This window comes from Sander lucioperca, chromosome 12, assembly GCF_008315115.2.
Source record: "Sander lucioperca isolate FBNREF2018 chromosome 12, SLUC_FBN_1.2, whole genome shotgun sequence".
Classification (NCBI taxonomy): Eukaryota; Metazoa; Chordata; class Actinopteri; order Perciformes; family Percidae; genus Sander; species Sander lucioperca.
This window is the reverse complement of record NC_050184.1, coordinates 25,021,958-25,039,802: the sequence shown is the minus strand read 5'-3', so window position 1 is coordinate 25,039,802 and position 17,845 is coordinate 25,021,958. Positions and strand designations below refer to the sequence as shown.

At 40.9% G+C, this 17,845-nt stretch overlaps 1 protein-coding gene across 1 annotated transcript; it reads right to left on the bottom strand.

Moving 5' to 3' along the window:
• Positions 1-134: 134 nt before the first annotated feature.
• Positions 135-13,021, bottom strand: LOC116062218 (kelch repeat and BTB domain-containing protein 12-like). The gene is made up of 10 exons (XM_031316864.1): positions 12,863-13,021; positions 5,566-5,791; positions 5,242-5,423; positions 4,907-5,039; positions 3,416-3,649; positions 2,943-3,301; positions 2,583-2,856; positions 1,543-1,690; positions 1,231-1,428; positions 135-990 (listed from the first exon to the last, which is right to left on the bottom strand). The coding sequence occupies exons 2-10, from the start codon at positions 5,737-5,739 to the stop codon at positions 842-844; spliced, it is 1,851 nt and encodes a 616-aa protein (XP_031172724.1). The 5' UTR covers positions 5,740-5,791; positions 12,863-13,021; the 3' UTR covers positions 135-841.
• Between the last annotated feature and the right edge of the window lie 4,824 nt (positions 13,022-17,845).

The window sequence follows — 17,845 nt, the reverse complement described above, 5'->3', positions numbered from 1 at the left end:
ACTCTCTATCCAGCATTCCTTCTTAACTATTTTATATAACTTAAAGGACAAAGCAAGCTCATTTGGAACATTCTGATCTGCCATTTGCTCACATTAAAGACATTGTTCGAAATTTTGGGGAATCTGCTTAATCATGTTCTTACTAAAGGTTAGATGAGAAGATCAATACCACTCTCTACACGTGGGATTGATAACATTCTTCTCATCTGACTCTAAGAATGCAAATAAGAATTTTTTTTTCCATATGAAAAACCATACCTTTAAAACAGCAAATATTTTTTGTGACAATCAAACTCTTGTGGTGATGTGATACATTACTGTTATCTGTTAGAAGCAGGGGGGAGGAAGTGCATGCCACCAGAGGCTGCAGTTTGCATCCTGTCTCCTACCAACAGACACTGGTTTCTTTTAACCATGACCACAATATTTCTCTACTCTTATTCCAGTGGTTTAAATTCCCTAAACTAAACCAAACCTTAACCATAGCTGTGGATGATTAGAAAACTTTCATATGAATAGTTTTTGTAAAGGTCACATGGGTCTTTCACGAATAAACTAACCCAATTTTGATGTTTAGGTATGAGGATCTGTTGATGGTTACACTTATGAATCATTATACATTTAAAAAGGCAAAAGCTTTGCAGATATTTTACACCTGCACACCAACACAGAGTATTGTCTTTTTTTGGCGAAGTTATCCAGATTTGACATGTATCTTGACCTTGCTGTTGGTGAAGTCCAGGAGTCATGCCAGGTTTTAGTAGGAGGTTAAGAGGACAGAAGCTCATTTTCCACATATCCTGTCTCCAAGCATTTTTGCTCTGAGTCAGGAGGAGATGAATTAGGGTGTGAAGAGGTCTCGAGGATTGAGGTTAGCCACCAGGCAGACGTCATAGCTGTCATGCACGGCTGCTCGTCTTTCCACCACCGTCCACACATTGTCTGCAGGGTCCATTTGCAAAATCTCCTTGGTGATGATCTCATGACGGCCTGCAGACATGAGAGAAAGTATGTAAGTTATGGCTAACCAAAATCTAATTTCCAGAAATACTGCCTCATCAGTTAGCTGGAATTCCCTAACTCTGATGCAGACCCAAAGTGTGTCTTGTTTTTGTGCAAAGGCCATTTTACCATGAAGTTAAACTTATTAAAGTGAACTAAGAATTAAGAGAAGAGGCCACACAGAACAAGCTGTTAAAAAAAGAGTTTGAGAGACATTAACTAACTGACCGGCCCCCTTGTAGTATCCACAGAGGTAGAGCTTGCCCTCCACTGCTCCTATATTGGAGGCGTTGGTTCGGAGCGTGAGTAAAGAAGTGGGCAGGGTCGGCCCCACCCTCCAGGTGTCTGTGTCTGGGTTATAGATCTCCACAGAGCTCAGACAGCGACGTGATTGTCCACGATCCTCTCCATCACAACCTATACCACCTTTGAAGAACACACACACACACACACACACACACACACACACACATCATCTGGCTCCATTTTTTTTCATATAGAAAAAATACTTAGCACCACAATTCTGTCTCGTAGTCTGACCTAGTATGTAGATTTCTCCATTGAGGACAGCTGTGCCGCAGCGGTACCTGGAGTACTTCATCCTGGCACGCTCAGTCCACCTGTCCTTGCCGGGGTCAAACTGAAACACACGGTTACTCAGCTTGTCAGGCTCATCATCTGGCTGGTGCTGAGGGAGGAGAAGAGAGAGTTGGACAGAAGGAGGAAGAAAAAAAATAGAAATTGAGTTGAGAAATGAGAAGCAGAAGAGGGGAAACTGAGAAGGACTTAGAAGGCAACTACACCATCTGACTTTAAATCAGTGAGTTGCTTTAAAGCCCCTGTGTGTAGGTTTTTTGTGTGATTATAACACATTTCTATTTTGGATGTTTACCAATAAAACAAAAAAAAATGTTACTAGCATAAAAATAAAGAAAAAGTATTTCAACAAAACAGCTATAGTATACCATGGTCTGTTGAGGTGAATATGTGGAGATCGACCTGGGCTGACATTGGATTCCCAGCCTGAATTATTAAAGCAGTCCTGCCCTGCTAGAGGGCGCCAAAGTAATTTCAAATCTGCACAAAGTGGATTTAAAGCACCTGAAAAGTATTTCTTTATAACATTAAATATATAAATGTACAACAATTAACGTTAAAGTTCAGTAAAAACACAATTAGTTATTATGTATTGAGTTATTGAACTCCTAATAACTCAACTAATCTGTTAATAAGGATTGTATGGGTGTTCAAATGTGGGTGACAGGGCTGGCAACATAAGCAAACTCACATTTTGATTCAAATATAGTTTACAGTAATCCTGATTGGTGCATGGAAATATATGACATAGAACTATTCCTGCTTTGTCAGAAAATTGTGTGTTCCTGTCCGGACCCCATTACTTTTCAAGGCCTTTAAATGATTAAGCCTTTTTTACTACCTGTGGGGACCAGTGTTTTCGGTTGTCAACAGGCTAACCTTAACCTGACAATAGACCAGTGTCCTCTTGACACTCTTCAGTACACCTATCTACTCCAGAGTTAATACTGACATGCAAAGTATTTTATGACAGGTCTGTGTACCTGTGGCGTCCAGCCCCCCAGCACATAGAGACGCTCCTTCAGGCTGACAGTACAGTGGCAGGCTAAGGGGAGAGGCAGAGGGGCGAAGCTGAGCCAGCTGCCTCCTCTCTTCAGCGACCATCTCTCCACACTGTCTGTGATAATGTAGTGATTACGCAATTTCATCTGACCTCCTATCATATACAGGGCATCACCTAACAGCCCTAAAGCATACATGTCCCTGTATACTGTGGAGCACAGCTCCACCCAGCTGTTCTCTTCCGAATTATCGTACCTGGAACATAAACAGGCAGTTTAGATCTGGTTTTGAATGCAGTGACATTCAAACAGATTGAATTTCACATATGTGAGCACACACACCTGTAGATATCCACCCTCTTTATCCTGTGTTGGTCTTCTGCCTCTATGGCCACCACTATGTTGTTGTCTCGTGTCACTACCCCAGCTGTGATCTGCCCCATACCTCCACAGCCCCTCAGTGGAGAGGGGATGTAGTAAGTCCTTCTACCATGGGGGGCAAAGCAAAAACTAAGGTCAGCAAGTCCTCCACGGCGGGCAGGCACCCCCTCCTTATTCACCCCACCCAAGCAGAGCAGCAGGTCGGTGGTCTCCATGCCGTAACGAAGGGCCGGCCGAGGTGGAGCTGACATCTCACAGAGACCTGAGGTCTGGAGAGCAGCGTCAATCATTCCAAAGCACTCAGCATCCCTCAGTAGCACCTAGAATATTAATGTATAGGCATGGTAGTCTGACAATCTACTAATCATTTGATAAATGTGGATAAGGATACCTGACTGTTATTATTTGTCCCTTCCCTCCCTTTCCTATCTCACCGGGTTTCTCCTCCTGGCTTTACGGAGGAATCCAGGGTCCACAAGTTCCAGCCGGACACGCCTGAGTAACTCCACAGCCTGGGCTTCGCTTTGGGAGTCCCCCCTTCGCCTCTCCACCCAACGCAGCACCAGCTCCAGCACAACCTCCTCCTGTGATATGTTGAGGTCATCTGAACCCAGCAGATCCCCAAGACTTTGGGCATCCAGCTCCAGCACTTCTTCTTCCTCACAAGCCTAGAGACAGCAGCACAATACAGGGGGAGTAACCAATGGTAATGACTGAATTACAAACAGTATGCAGTGGGTGGCAGCAAAGAGTGATGAAGTTAAAAGCTACCTGTAAGAGCCATTTTGGTTTATGTTTTGTTTGTTTGGTTTCAACCTCCCGCCACTTGAGGTACAAGAGGTAACGGCACTGGTGTTGCATGAATGGAGAAGCAAACAGTTTTTTGGATGTGTGGTAGATGCATGTTACGTTTTTATTCACGAGTGGAAAGTAGTAGGCTACAATAGGAACAAAGTGGCTGTATATAGTTTGATTACAAACGTCAAGAAATAAATTGTGTTGTTATTGGAAATACTGGACATTTTGGTCATTTACTACACGTGTCTAAAACAAATCAACTATGCAACCGTGGTGCCGTTGTTTTGAATGGCAAAGGGGTCACTACACTACCAAAGCAATATATTGTAATTCCCAAAATACCTCAACACCTCAACATTGTGCAAAAAAAGGTAAGTGATTTCTGCCACCTAGTGGCAGCATTAAAGTAGCTGAAAAACAAGTCAGAGAATGTGAGATGCAGAATGTTGTGCAGCCTAATTATGAGAGCATCATAAAATAGTTGTCTTGTGGAGCAACAGATCTTTTTTCCTGAGCCTTAAAGCAACACTAAAGCACTTTTCCCGCTTCAGTCCCCCTACAGGTTGGAAGCGGAATTGTCCATTACATTACATTATGCAAGTTTGTCAGATCGGGTAGCGGATCTGTAGTTCGAATGAGACATAATGAGACATTACGACAGCGGTAATGGACAATTCCGCTTCCAACCTGTAAGGGGACCAAAGTGGGAAAAGTGCTTTAGTGTTGCTTTAAAAACAGGTTGGTCCATGGCCGGGTTGGCTCAGTGGGTAGAGCAGGTGCACATATATTTAGAGGTTTATGCCTCAATGCAGAGGTCCAGGGTTTGACTCCGATCTGTGACGATTTCCTGCATGTTTTCCCCCTCTCTCTCCCCTTTCTCACCTGTCCTGTCCATTAAAGGCGGAAAAGCCCAAAAAATAATCTTAAAAAAAAAAAAAAAAAACAGGTTGGTCCTATGCGGACTGTATAGACATATTGTTGTACGGCATTTATGTTCATAAATTAAAATCAAGCCATATCATTTTCCAGGTCCTGTAACGGATTTGGATCTTGGAGCCAGGAATATTTATAATTAAGGCTCTATTTAAGAGAATGTATTATGAATCTACAAAAAATGAAAGCCACACCTGTGCAAAGTGTTGGCAGAGGTATCTCAAGGCACAGTCAGCCAGACTTGCAGCCCCTAGGTCTCTGGCCCAGTGGTACAGACCGACACAGTTGGAAGGGTCCATACAGGCCTCCATGTGGCTCTGACACAACCTGAAGCAGAAGGTGGTAATGGGAACAGAATAGTATCAGTACTTCTTCAAATATACTTTAGTTCACTGTCCTCTTTACTACCTACACACCTTACTACTATGCTTTACAGATATTGCAGGTAGACTAAAATTACTTTGATGCCCCTAAAGTCTTTAATGTTAGTTTATTGAAATAATGATCGCTTCCCAGTCTCTTTTCCCACCTGAAGGCTCCATCTACATGGAGCAGGAAGGCAGCAGCAGCCAATCCCTGGATGTTGTCGTTGCAAAGGGGGAGTTCAGCTCTGTACATGTAGTCCAGTAGCAGCTCCAGACTCTCAGCAGGTGTGTCTTTAAGAGGTACCTCTCCTCCCTGGGTCTCCTTCAGCCCACATGTAAACATGGCCTGAACACAGAGAATTACAATTACAGTCTCATAGTAATGTCAACAGATTTGCAAAACTTTGCAAATCTGTTGACATTACTATGAGACACAGGTTGCGTCATCTTGTATTTTTCGAAACAATAACTGTGCATAGCATCTTTACCTGGAAGTACGGGCTGAAAGCAGACAGCACCACCTTGTGGCAAGCAAAAGGGATCCCCTCTGCCAGCAGCACCACATCAGTGAGCTCCTCAGCTGCCCTCATCCTCTCTAGCTGCCTGAGCAGAAGTAAGCCATGTTCTGTCTGAGCAGATGAGTCCAGCACTGGATCATCCATGGGCTCTTTTTCTGGATGTCTGTAGTACTTTTGTCAGCGTACAGATGAAGACCTTGTGGCAGAGTAGTGCCAAGCACACATAAGAGAGAAAAGGAGGGGAGAGTTTAGTTTACACACAAACTTTTAGTGCATAAAGGTTGTTTTATGCTTCTGCGTCAACTCCACGCCATAGCTACGCCGTTACTCCTACGGCGTTGTGACCCTTTTGAAGTTCTGCATCGGGGTTGCTTTGCATCGTGGTGCATTTCACCGCCATAACGCTAGGGGGCTGTAACCAGAGAATAAGTCTGAGGTTATTTGCAAGATGTCTGCCAGCCAGTTTATGTCAAGCCCCCAGGAAGAGCGCCGAGTCTAAAAGCCACCATGGGCTTAGCGGATAACGGTGGTACTGCACCCCATGGCCCAGAAAGACTTTTCACATAGACTTTGCATGGCGAAAGAAACGTCTCTATTTCAGCGGATAATTTGTTTCTGGGTATATCAACTTACCAGCCCGAACACTGAAAGGGTCCTTGTTTAAAACGTTACGTTTTTAACATTTTTAACATTCACTAGAAGCGAATCCAGAATTATTAAATTTGGCATGATGAACGCGCATAGTGGACGCGAGCAGAGCCGCGGGACTGTATGTAGCTGCTGTAAAGCCTGTTAGCTACGTGGATGTAACGTCATTAGCGTTTCCCAAACTGGCGGGCTATCGGCTAGCTAGCTAGTTGTTAACATCAGGAGTAGCTAGCATGGCTGTATTAAGATCTATACATAGCTAGCTATATGCCTACATAACGTTACTACAGACATAGTGATTACATCGCCTTGGTTCTCTCTTATAATACATCCGAGGGCTGTATGCTGTAAAGCTTGTAACGTGGATGAGAGCTGAAGCCATGGATGAGCTCTGTTCACGAAACTGCAGGCTAACAGCTAGCTAGCGCTAGTTAGTAGGTAGCTAGCTAGTAGCACAACATAATTATTAAATATCCTTGGTTGTCTAGCTAAATACATCTATCGTTTATTTAGCTAAGCATGTAAACGATCGGGAACAACGAAAACAATGTTTAACGTTAGTGAATATTTTAGACAATGAAAACGGCGAGTTCATGAGTTCGCCAGTAAGAGACACGACAGAGAAGCTCATGACCGCGCATGTTGCTACCGGTTGCTACGACAACGCAAACAAATTGTTGCTAGTGCGCATGCCCATCGTGAGCCAACCAGCGTTATGGGCCAACAATGTGGAAGAGCCGAGCTCCATGTTTGCTTTATGCACTTTTGAGCCAAGCCCCCAGGAAGAGCGCCGAGTCTAAAAGCCACCATGGGCTTAGCGGATAACGGTGGTACTGCACCCCATGGCCCAGAAAGCCTTTTCACATAGACTTTGCATGGCGAAAGAAACGTCTATATTTCAGCGGATAATTTGTTTCTGGGTATATCAACTTACCAGCCCGAACACTGAAAGGGTCCTTGTTTAAAACGTTACGTTTTTAACATTTTTAACATTCACTAGAAGCGAATTCAGAATTATTAAATTTGACATGATGAACGCGCATAGTGGACGCGAGCAGAGCCGCGGGACTGCGCCCGCCCGCTCACATGACTGTTCTCCCGAGCTCATGTAGCTAGCTGTAATAGTGGATATAGCTAATGGTTGTAATTCACCATGTGTTCTATTAATACGTCCATGGTATTATCTTATGAAGTCATGATACATTCCAGGGATGTATGTAGCTGCTGTAAAGCCTGTTAGCTACGTGGATGTAACCTCATTAGCGTTTCCCAAACTGGCGGGCTATCGGCTAGCTAGCTAGTTGCTAACATCAGGGGTAGCTAGCATGGCTGTATTAAGATCTATAGATAGCTAGCTATATGCCTACATAACGTTACTACAGACATAGTGATTACATCGCCTTGTTTCTCTTATAATACATCCGAGGGCTGTATGCTGTAAAGCTTGTAACGTGGATGAGAGCTGAAGCCATGGATGAGCTCTGTTCACGAAACTGCAGGCTAACAGCTAGCTAGCGCTAGTTAGTAGGTAGCTAGCTAGTAGCACAACATAATTATTAAATCTCCTTGGTTGTCTAGCTAAATACAACTATCGTTTATTTAGCTAAGCATGTAAACGATAGGTAACAACGAAAACAATGTTTAACGTTAGTGAATATTTTAGACAATGAAAACGGCGAGTTCATGAGTTCGCCAGTAAGAGACACGACAGAGAAGCTCATGAACACGCATGTTGCTACCGGTTGCTACGACAACGCAAACAAATTGTTGCTAGTGCGCATGCCCATCGTGAGCCAACCAGCGTTATGGGCCAACAATGCGGAAGAGCCGAGCTCCATGTTTGCTTTATGCGCTTTTGAGCACTCTCATTGGAACGTACGGGGCTTCCCGCCGAACACTGTATCCAGTTCTCTTAATACATCCATGTTTTGAGCACTCTCATTGGAACGTACGGGGCTTCCCGCCGAACACTGTATCCAGTTCTCTTAATACATCCATGGTTTATGTTATGTTAGCAAGCAAACTTTAGCACAACTACCCACAAAGTACTGCTTGCTGGCGAAGTGCTAATTTCAAAACGTTACCGACATATAGACACTTTACAAACGGATAACCCCGTCATTGTAACCAAAATATGTCTGAGTTTATTTGCAAAGCTTATGTCAGTGAACTTGCATGTTGCTACTTCCCACAGTAGGCTGTGTCGGTACACGATCCGTTCTGCACATGCGCAAGATAATACTGTTTTACCGAGGATACGACCTGCACGATCTGTTCCACGCTAGCCTATGGCTAATCTCCACCGGGAAGCTAACGTTAGTTTAGCTAACAGCTAATTCGGCTAACCGCTAGCTGACAGCTAGATTCAGTCTAAAATAACGTTAACTCAAACATAATGGGAAAAGCAGGCTACAGCTAAATTAAGACATCACAGTAATAACAATAAAGACAAGTATTGAGTGATTGTATTTTAAATGAGCACAAGTAAAGTCGAACTGACGTAACAGCTGTTATATATGTTAGGTGTTTGTTATATATGTCAACGTTTATTTTCAAGTTTTATTTTGAGGGTCTTTTAAAGTTATTACATGCTGTCTCAGCTAGCAGTTAGCCGAATTAGCTGTTAGCTAAACTAACGTTAGCTTGCCTGTGGAGGCTAACGGCAGACCGCTACAATCAGCTAGCAGTTAGCCGAATTAGCTGTTAGCTAAACTAACGTTGACCGGAAGCATGGAACAGATCGTGCAGTGTCGTAAATCCTCGTACAACCGCGCATGCGCGAACATTTTGCGCATGTGCAGAACGGATCGTGTACCGACAGGCTGCTTGAAACACCGACTATCAACACACAGGATGAGTTGACCAATTACAGTCCTTGCTGTCTGCGTCGCCTCGACGCAAAATTACACATTTTTGGAGGTGCACGTCAAGCTACGGCGGAGGGCTCGGAGGGGGTTCACGGCGACGTAGAGGGGTCTGCGGGGGTATGCCGTCGATTTGACGCAAAAGCATAAAACAGCCTTAAGTATTAGCAGAAATGTGTGCTTAGGGATTTGGACACCTTCCAGTGGGTAAAAACATGAGATGATTATTGCAACAGGAAACAAGAGAAAGGCAAAGTTCTTTTGCATAATGTGTCATTCATATTTTGGACTTTTCTCTAATCTTTGCTTTGTTTGTGAAATATTGGACTATATGATCTTTCAAACAGATATTCAAATTAAACCATATGAGGAGTTTAGAGGGGAAATGTCACAGGTCACAAGCCAAAAAAGTTTGTAAACCACTGGTTTAATATTTCACAATGTGACCATATTGTATAAACTTGTATGTTTTTTTTATGTTTATTTTGAAAATTCTATTCTGAGGTTTGTAATGTGACCATATTTAACTAAACTAAACTCATAGTAAACTGACAGCCAAACACAAGGTTTCCATTTGAGATTTGCTTTGTGTGATTTTAAAGTTGAGCTTAAACCACAGCTGGAATTTTAATAAAAATGAATAGTGAGTCTACTGGCTTAATTGAAGAACTGCATAAAAGAAAAATGTTTTCCAAAATGAAGTTTGAAGGCTGAATGTAATATATAATTATGTACAGTTAGTCTATATCCTTGACGTTCCACTTCCAGGATTGCTCTGGTGCCGCAGGAAATTCCGCCGGGTGCATGTATTTTCTAGCCTCGTGAGACCATCCTGATCTCGCGAGCTCCAGTTTTCCATTCACAGATCAGTCTGGCATCTTGAGATTGAGAAAATTTGGAGCCGATCGCCAAAAGACCGACCAATCAGCGTTGGTTTTGAGGCGGGTTTAGGTGTGACGCAACGATAAGCGACTGTTCAGTCTAAACAGCATGGTAGCTTCCACGGATGAGATGAGCGTAGCTATCGCGCAAGTTTTATCCAAATTAGAAAGTATTCCTTCATTGAAAGAAGAGCAAAAAACGGCACTGGAGGCTTTTCTCGGAGGAAAAGATGTTTTTGCTCTTCTCCCGACTGGTTTCGGCAAGAGTTTGATATATTGTTGATCTGATTGGTTGACTTAGCCCGTCTATCACCAACATAGGTGGTGATAGACAGATGGTTTATCCAATCAGCTAACCAGTATTTTCGCCCCTTACCAAAAGTTCTCCAACGGAAAGTTCCGGAGCCAGGTTATGTATTTTCCGTTTCCTTCTGCTTTTTTCGTGTTGGAATTTTAAATTCGGTGGATTTATGAGGACTATTGTTAACTGCTCCTCAGATCTCTGCAGGGTACATTTAGACAGCTAGCTAGACTATCTGTCCAATCTGAGTTTTCTTTTGCACGACGATTTTGAGTTTAGTGCAGACCCTCCTTCAGTGTGCTTTGGAGGAGGTTCTGGCAAAGCGAGACTAATGTACAGTTTACTGTAGGCACACTTGGTTTCAGTTTTTTCCTTTTTCTTCAACTGAGCCAACGAATGTATGTATACATATCCCAGTATGTGTTATTTTGCTCTTGTAAGTTTACTGCTACTGATCACTGTGGTCACTATATTATAAATACAAAACATTAAGGGCATTGGGTTGTTCCTATAGCAGAAGAGTACGGTGGCCGACAGGGGCAGACGCCCTGCAACTTAAGAAAACACACGCAAATAGACAAAACACAAGCAAATTAAGAAAACAACTTCATTAATTTGACAACACATGTGCAGCATTCAGCAAACACACTGCAAATATCACAACACAACCAAATACATAAAAGCACTGCAAATACACACAACACAACCAAATCGATAAACGCGCTGCAAAACGCTGCATCCATATTACACAACGGAGAGAGAGAGAGAGAGAGAGAGAGAGAGAGAGAGAGAGAGAGAGAGAGAGAGAGAGACTGCATAGACTGTAAATATTAAGTCTATGTTTGAGATCTGTTTTCTCGCGTTTGGTGGGTGTGTCTCGGCTCAGGTCACAGATACTCAATCAGCAGAGACGTCTGTAAACTCGTGGTGATAAAACATTTAAAACTGCATCAGCGTTTAATGTTGACGTTTGTTTAAGCCATATTACATGAGAGGGTTTAATTTCGAGGTCTGAAATTACTGAAGTGTAGGCCTCCTCAAGTGTAATATTGTGATTATACAACAACGGTTACCAACAAAATAAGTGATCAATCTGTATTCATATTGTGGAGCAATTCGGTCTTGAAATACAAAAAACAGACAGGATTTATAGTCCCTCCCTGTTAGTAAACCAGCCAATTTACCGTGGGATTTATCAAACTGCATAAATCCCGCCCGCACATATAAACACAAAACTGCTTTGCTAACTCCAACGTGTTGTAACTAAGACATCTGCTGTAAAAGTTATTGTATTCATTAGCATGATTGCCGTACTGTTGCGAGCTTTTATTTTGAAAAGCCGAAGCTCAGGGACAGCACCAGCAGGGAGGGCATGAGACGGGAGCATAGACTGTATATTAATAATAGATTATGTTATTAATAATAATAATAATAATATGAATTTAATATTGGTTAATAACGGTCGGAAATCCAGCTGTTCCACTAGCTGCTCCCTCTAGAGGCCTGGAGAACTTCCGTTGTGTAATCTGGATGCTGCGTTTTTTTGTTGCATTTGTTTTCTGGGTTTGTGTGCTTTTCTTTTTGCATCGTTTCATATTTGCAGCGCGTTTATCTATTTGGTTGTGTTGTGTGTATTTGCAATGTGTTTATGTATTTGGTTGTGTTGTGATATTTGCAGTGCGTTTGCTGAATGCCGCGCATGTGTTGTCAAATTAATGAAGTTGTTTTTCTTTTTGCATCGATTCTTTTTTCGGGGTTTGTGTGTTTTTCTTTTTGCATCGTTTTTTATTTGCAGTGCGTTTATCTATTTGGTTGTGTTGTGGTATTTGCAGCGCGTTTGCTGAATGCTGCACATGTGTTGTCAAATTAATGAAGTTGTTTTCTTAATTTGCTTGTGTTTTGTCTATTTGCGTGTGTTTTCTTAAGTTGTAAGTTTGGTTGCAGAGGTACTAGGTACTGAATGGCTTTGCTATATACGCAGAGGCCTTTCTTCTCCATGTTGACCAGTATCTTTAACTGGTTCTGCCCAGTGGTGTAGTCTAATGTATTTTAGCGGGTATACTGTACTATATAAATATATGGGCCAGAATGGACATATTAAAGTGGGGCGTCTAGGTGTCCTCCCCCAGGGAAATTTTGAGCGTCAAAGACTTAATTTTCTTCTTTCTGATACACTTTAATGCACCAATTTACGGTGGAAATACCTTTATTTGGCCTATGCAAAGGAAAACACAGATGGTAATTCAAAATATATTAAACATATAATGGAAAGTATGTTTTTACGTGTCATTGTGCATTTTTAAGTGGGTATATGGAAATCCTGGAGCTTTTTTAGTGGGTACACCTATCTACACGTATACCTGCGTATCACGTAGACTACACAACTGGTTCCGCCCATTAGCAGCTGGCCCACCAACTGACACACTAATGGAGAAGACACTGTCAGTGGGTGTGCTAAACATACACAGGTCAACTCACTGCAGACAGACATGCACAGACAGTCAGTTCAGAGTGTGAGCAGTAGCATGTTAGCATGACTTTAGCTAAGCACATGCAGAAAACAGCTATCATACCAGTGGTGTCCTGAGGCTATCCAGAGCCAGAATTCAGACGTTTCTGAATTAAGATAATGTCAGCTTTGATTTCTTAACGTACTCTTCACAGAATGTTGTATATTTTATGGCTGGCAGGTCTGTCTTGTGTTCTGTACTAGTTGCTGCCTTTGAGTAAGTTAGGGAAGTAGCATGCAAAAGGTTTAAAATAGACCAGCAAGGGGCAATCTCTAGCTCACCATACAAGCCCCCAAAAATAAATCTTTAAAATAGACCAGCGAGTGCTACTGGTGCTGTTCAGGTTTCTATTTGTAAAGTGTGGATTCCATCTAGAAACTGCAAGAATGGAGGCATGACATTTACAGGTTGTTGACCTGTTGAAAAAGTAACTGATTAAATTATATAATGCATTGTTACAAATCCCTTCCTGGAATCATTTTATCTGGTAATTATTCCATATTATAGTATAATTGACAGCATATTTTATGGTGGTTATACAGTCATTACTACTGATTGTGTGTCAGCAGCTCCATGCACATTTGTTACAATAAGAAATAACTGCAGCAAGCCTTTAGTGGTACATTTTATGGGGTGTTTTTGGCAAGTGATGAAGACCACAACTGAGCACATACAGTCAAACATTAACACAAATGTATCCACACAAAGAACATGATTGTCATTTTATAGAATGTTGCAGGTTACAGGTCGCAGGAGATAGAAGGTGTGTCTGCTTTGTGGACAGGTTATTGGACTGGCTTAAATCTCCCTGCAGGGTTATTTCAGGTTAATTGTTTTATAACAATATTTCCAGTTTAGCATACTACATTATAAGCAAAACAAGGTGGTCCTTACAGTCTATAGACAGTGCAGATTAACCAGTGACACTTGGTCTGTGTATATATGAACTTGCCTCAACATGTGAAACATACTACATCTGTCAGGGTCATGCTGTCACACTGCTAGCTCTGATTCCAGCTCTTCGTCAGGATCTTTGGGCAAGTCCTCAGTGTACAGAGCAGGAATCTGGATTTACAGATGAAGTGAAAGGACTTAAATTTCTTAAAAGGCTAATTTGCAAATTGATAGTTTTGATAATACATAACAATTTACAATCCCAGTCCAAAGTTTGGACAAGCTTTCCCATTTAAATGAAGCTAGTGGCCATTTAAGGGCCATTTAATGGCACTTTGTTGACAAGTGGGCTTGAAAATAATGATCTTTTAATGTATGTCTGGTTCATCTTTAAATTGAATGTGGCTGGTCCAAGCATCCAAGTATAATTTCTTAAGAATTTTCTTGATTTTATAACTTTTATATTGCATGACTGTTATACACTTAATTCTCTGTAGGCCAGCGTGGCTTTTTTTAATTTTTAAGATTATTTTTTTTAGGCCTTTATTTGACAGGACAGTTTAGACTTGAAAGAGGAGAGAGGGGAAACGACATGCAACGCACATGGGGCGCACACCCCACCAGGTGAGCTACGCAGGCACCCCAAACCAGTGTAGCTTTTAAGGCAATGTTGATCTGTTGATCAGTACCACTTTGGTCCAGACTGAATCTCAAAATGTATTCATGGTCCCAGAGGATGAATTATACTGACTTTGGTCCCTTGACTTTACCTCTACCACCACCATGATGTTGACATATGTGGTTTTAAGTTAAATATCTTGATAACTATTAGATGCATTGCCATTCATGTTTGACATTCATGTTCCCCTCAGGATGATAATGATTTGTAATAACTTTGATAATCCTCTGACTTTAATTTTTATTATTAACCAATACTTTGGTTTATGACCAAATACCTAAAAAATAAGGACATTCCCTTCAGCCTCAGTTGTAATTTGTGTTTAGTGCTAATTAGCCAATTCTAGCATGCTAACATGCTAAAGTAAGATGGTGAACTTGGTTAAAAATGTGCTAAACATGAAAGCATTGTTGTGAGATATGTTTACATGCAGGCTTTAGCATTTAGCTCAGACCACAGCCTCACAGGGCCGCCGGTGTGGCTATAAAATCTTAGCTTTGTTATATATTTTCATATCTGTTGAAATTCTGTGTCCAGTCATTGTAAAACAAACATGAACTTTAAATGGGTACTGTAAGAGAGAAATATGCAAAACACACAGGTTGATCCACCTCTATGTCTGGACTGAATTCTTTAGGTATCAGGTGTTATTGTCAAAACTTGTGTTTGTTTAAAAAAATCTGAACATCTTAAATGATTTATCTGGCTATTTAACTATTAATAAGAAATAATACAAGAAGTGGGTAAAACAATCCTACATTTGGAAGTCTCACAAGTGTTAATGATGCACCAATGACAAGCTAACCGAGTTTATTTTTCTGAATATTTACCTTTGCTCAGTTCACGCATTATGTTTGTTATTCTGTGCAGCACATATGTAGATTTCTGTCATAATGCTTTTGTATTTGTCAGCTTCAGCAGGTGTTTCCACTCTTCTCTGAGAGCAACAATGATGAGGCATCTGCAAATAACACACAGATTTACGCTGTGCCCTCTCTGTTACCATAAATTTCCTATATGTCTTTATATCTCTATAAAAACTGCACAAATATGTTGTTTAATTAAAAGTAGTCCTATGTTGTTTCATGAAAAGGTAACTCCCTAAAACAGATGGGCACTGTAGTTTTTTTAGCAGATGTTACTCAAATAGGAGTAAATAGGGCATTTTTGGGGAACTATTTTTAGTGGCGGATTAATGCATATTTGGTACTCTATGCTGCAAAATAGGCTCGCAAAGAACTTGTTTTGGTGGAACATGTATACGTTTAAAAGTTGTTTTAGTCGTGCAACAGAAAACTCAGATTGGACAGATAGTCTAGCTTGCTACAGGATTTACCCTGCAGAGATCAGAGAAAAGGTTAATCATAGTCCTCATAAATCTACCGGAGTTTAAAATACCAACACAAAGGAAGCCCAAAGCAATGGATATCCGGCCTAAATGATTGAAATCCGGCAGATTTTCCGGTGGCAACGGAGCGATCCCGGAAGTGGAACGTCAAGGATAAAGACTACCCATTTGTTGACCGCTGCTACTGACATGTTGGTTGATTTAATGATTGCGATGGTGTTTATTCTTGTCTGTTTGTTTTTTATGTGACTGGTTGACTGCAAAATTGAGTTGCCCTTCAGGGATAAATAAAGTTATTTGAATTGAATTGAATTGAAAAAAGAAGCCCAAACGTGTAGTCCTGTAAATTCACACATTTGTGTGTTAGGACAATAAACACACAAATAGGATTTCATATGTCCTATTGTTTCAGGCCGGTCAGTATATTTATTGTAACAATAACAAGTAAACAATCAGCTACGAAAAACATGACACGCCTCCCACAACCGTGGTCAACTGTAACACTTTAACATCACACGCTGTATACTGTATACTGTATACAAGCAAGCAGACAAGTCCAAAAACCTTTTTACTTTTGTGTGGTGGTAGTAGTAACATGAATACAAACATGAGACAATTTACTGAAAAAAGAGAAAGAGACACACTGACAATTCCAGGATCATTGATCATCAGTCTTCTAGCAATATTGACTTTTTTTTATAATAGTGATACATTGTGTTGAATAACATTGAAATTAAACACAACAACCCAACCTATCAAATGTTTTTCTATCCAAAAGAACAACATGAATTTTGACTGAAATTTGTGTAACCTCATACTTATTCTGGGCTCTGATACATTCAAACACCTGTAAATAATCTGGTGCATTCAGTGATAGTCCTGTGACAACTTGCATGCTTAATGCTTAGTGATTTGAGTAAAACATGTTCTGTCTTTACTTAAAAATGTATGAAATTGTGACTGGAGATTGTAGAATGTTCCTGCAGTTCATGCTTTGTTATCTTTTTAGCTGTGCTTGGTCATCAAAACAGTCCCAAAGTTTAACTCTGTGCAAGAATGTTTCCTGTTACGTCAAACAATCATCCATTACTGCATGCAATTTCAGTCACAAAAGGGAAGGCTTTCCCTGTTAGCCATTTGTTCTTTTGCCTGTGATCATTAGAAAACATAAAAACCAGGAGAGGCTCAGAAGTAAACAAATAGTATTTTAAGCACAAAGAAAGACATTATGAACAGCATTGCTAAAGGAGTGAAGCATGTAACTTCAGTTTTGCTTTTGTAATAATAAGAAACCGGGTATACCATCAGCTGCTCCAAGACTAAAATGAAATACAGCTACGCATCTTTATCTTCCACTGACATGGACATTTTACTTCAAATTCAAGCACTTGTCAGTAAATGGACTGTATTTATATAGCGCTTTTCTAGTCTTAACAACTACTCAAAGCACTTTTACATAGTACAGGAACCATTCACCGTTCACACTGTGGCCGAGGCTGCCATACAAGGTGCCATCTGCTCATCAGATAAACATTCACACACATTTACAATGTCTTGCCCAAGGACACTTCAACATGGGACACCGAACCACCAACCTTCCGATTGGTAGGCGACCGCTCTATCACCTGAGCAACAGCTGCCCCAGTAAAATAGAATTTAAACATAAAACGACATGTTAATGATATCACAAAGATATGTCCGTATGTGTCCTACCAAGTACGTATCACTGATATGCTGAGTGCACGGTGCAATCTAGCAAACATAGTAATGCTAGAAAGTGGAAAACAAACTTAAATTTCAGTTATAAGATTACAATTGGAGTAGAAAAATGGACTTTTGTTAAAAAAAAACAAAAACAAAACTGTTTATCCTTCTCGTCTCAAACCTTCATCCCCTCTTTGGTCCACATTTGAGCATACACTGCTTCTTTCACACAGACTGAAAAAAAGATCAATAATGAAAGACATTTTGACAAAGACCCTATAAAACGTTAACCAGCTCAATAAAAAACATAAAATAAATTATTTGAAGGAACCCTGTCAGGAGTGTGACTGATAAATTAGTGTTATAAGGTTACCTAGTTCAAAGGTAAATTGGCTTTCATTTAAAAAGTTTTGAAACTAGA

Excerpts from the sequence above, each read along its gene's own strand:
- LOC116062218 (XM_031316864.1), bottom strand. The coding sequence starts at position 5,739 with ATGGATGATCCAGTGCTGGACTCATCTGCTCAGACAGAACATGGCTTA. Across the intron at positions 5,424-5,565 it reads CTTTCAGCCCGTACTTCCAG|GCCATGTTTACATGTGGGCT; the intron begins GTAAAGATGCTA and ends CTCTGTGTTCAG. Across the intron at positions 2,857-2,942 it reads AAGAGGGTGGATATCTACAG|GTACGATAATTCGGAAGAGA; the intron begins GTGTGTGTGCTC and ends TTTATGTTCCAG.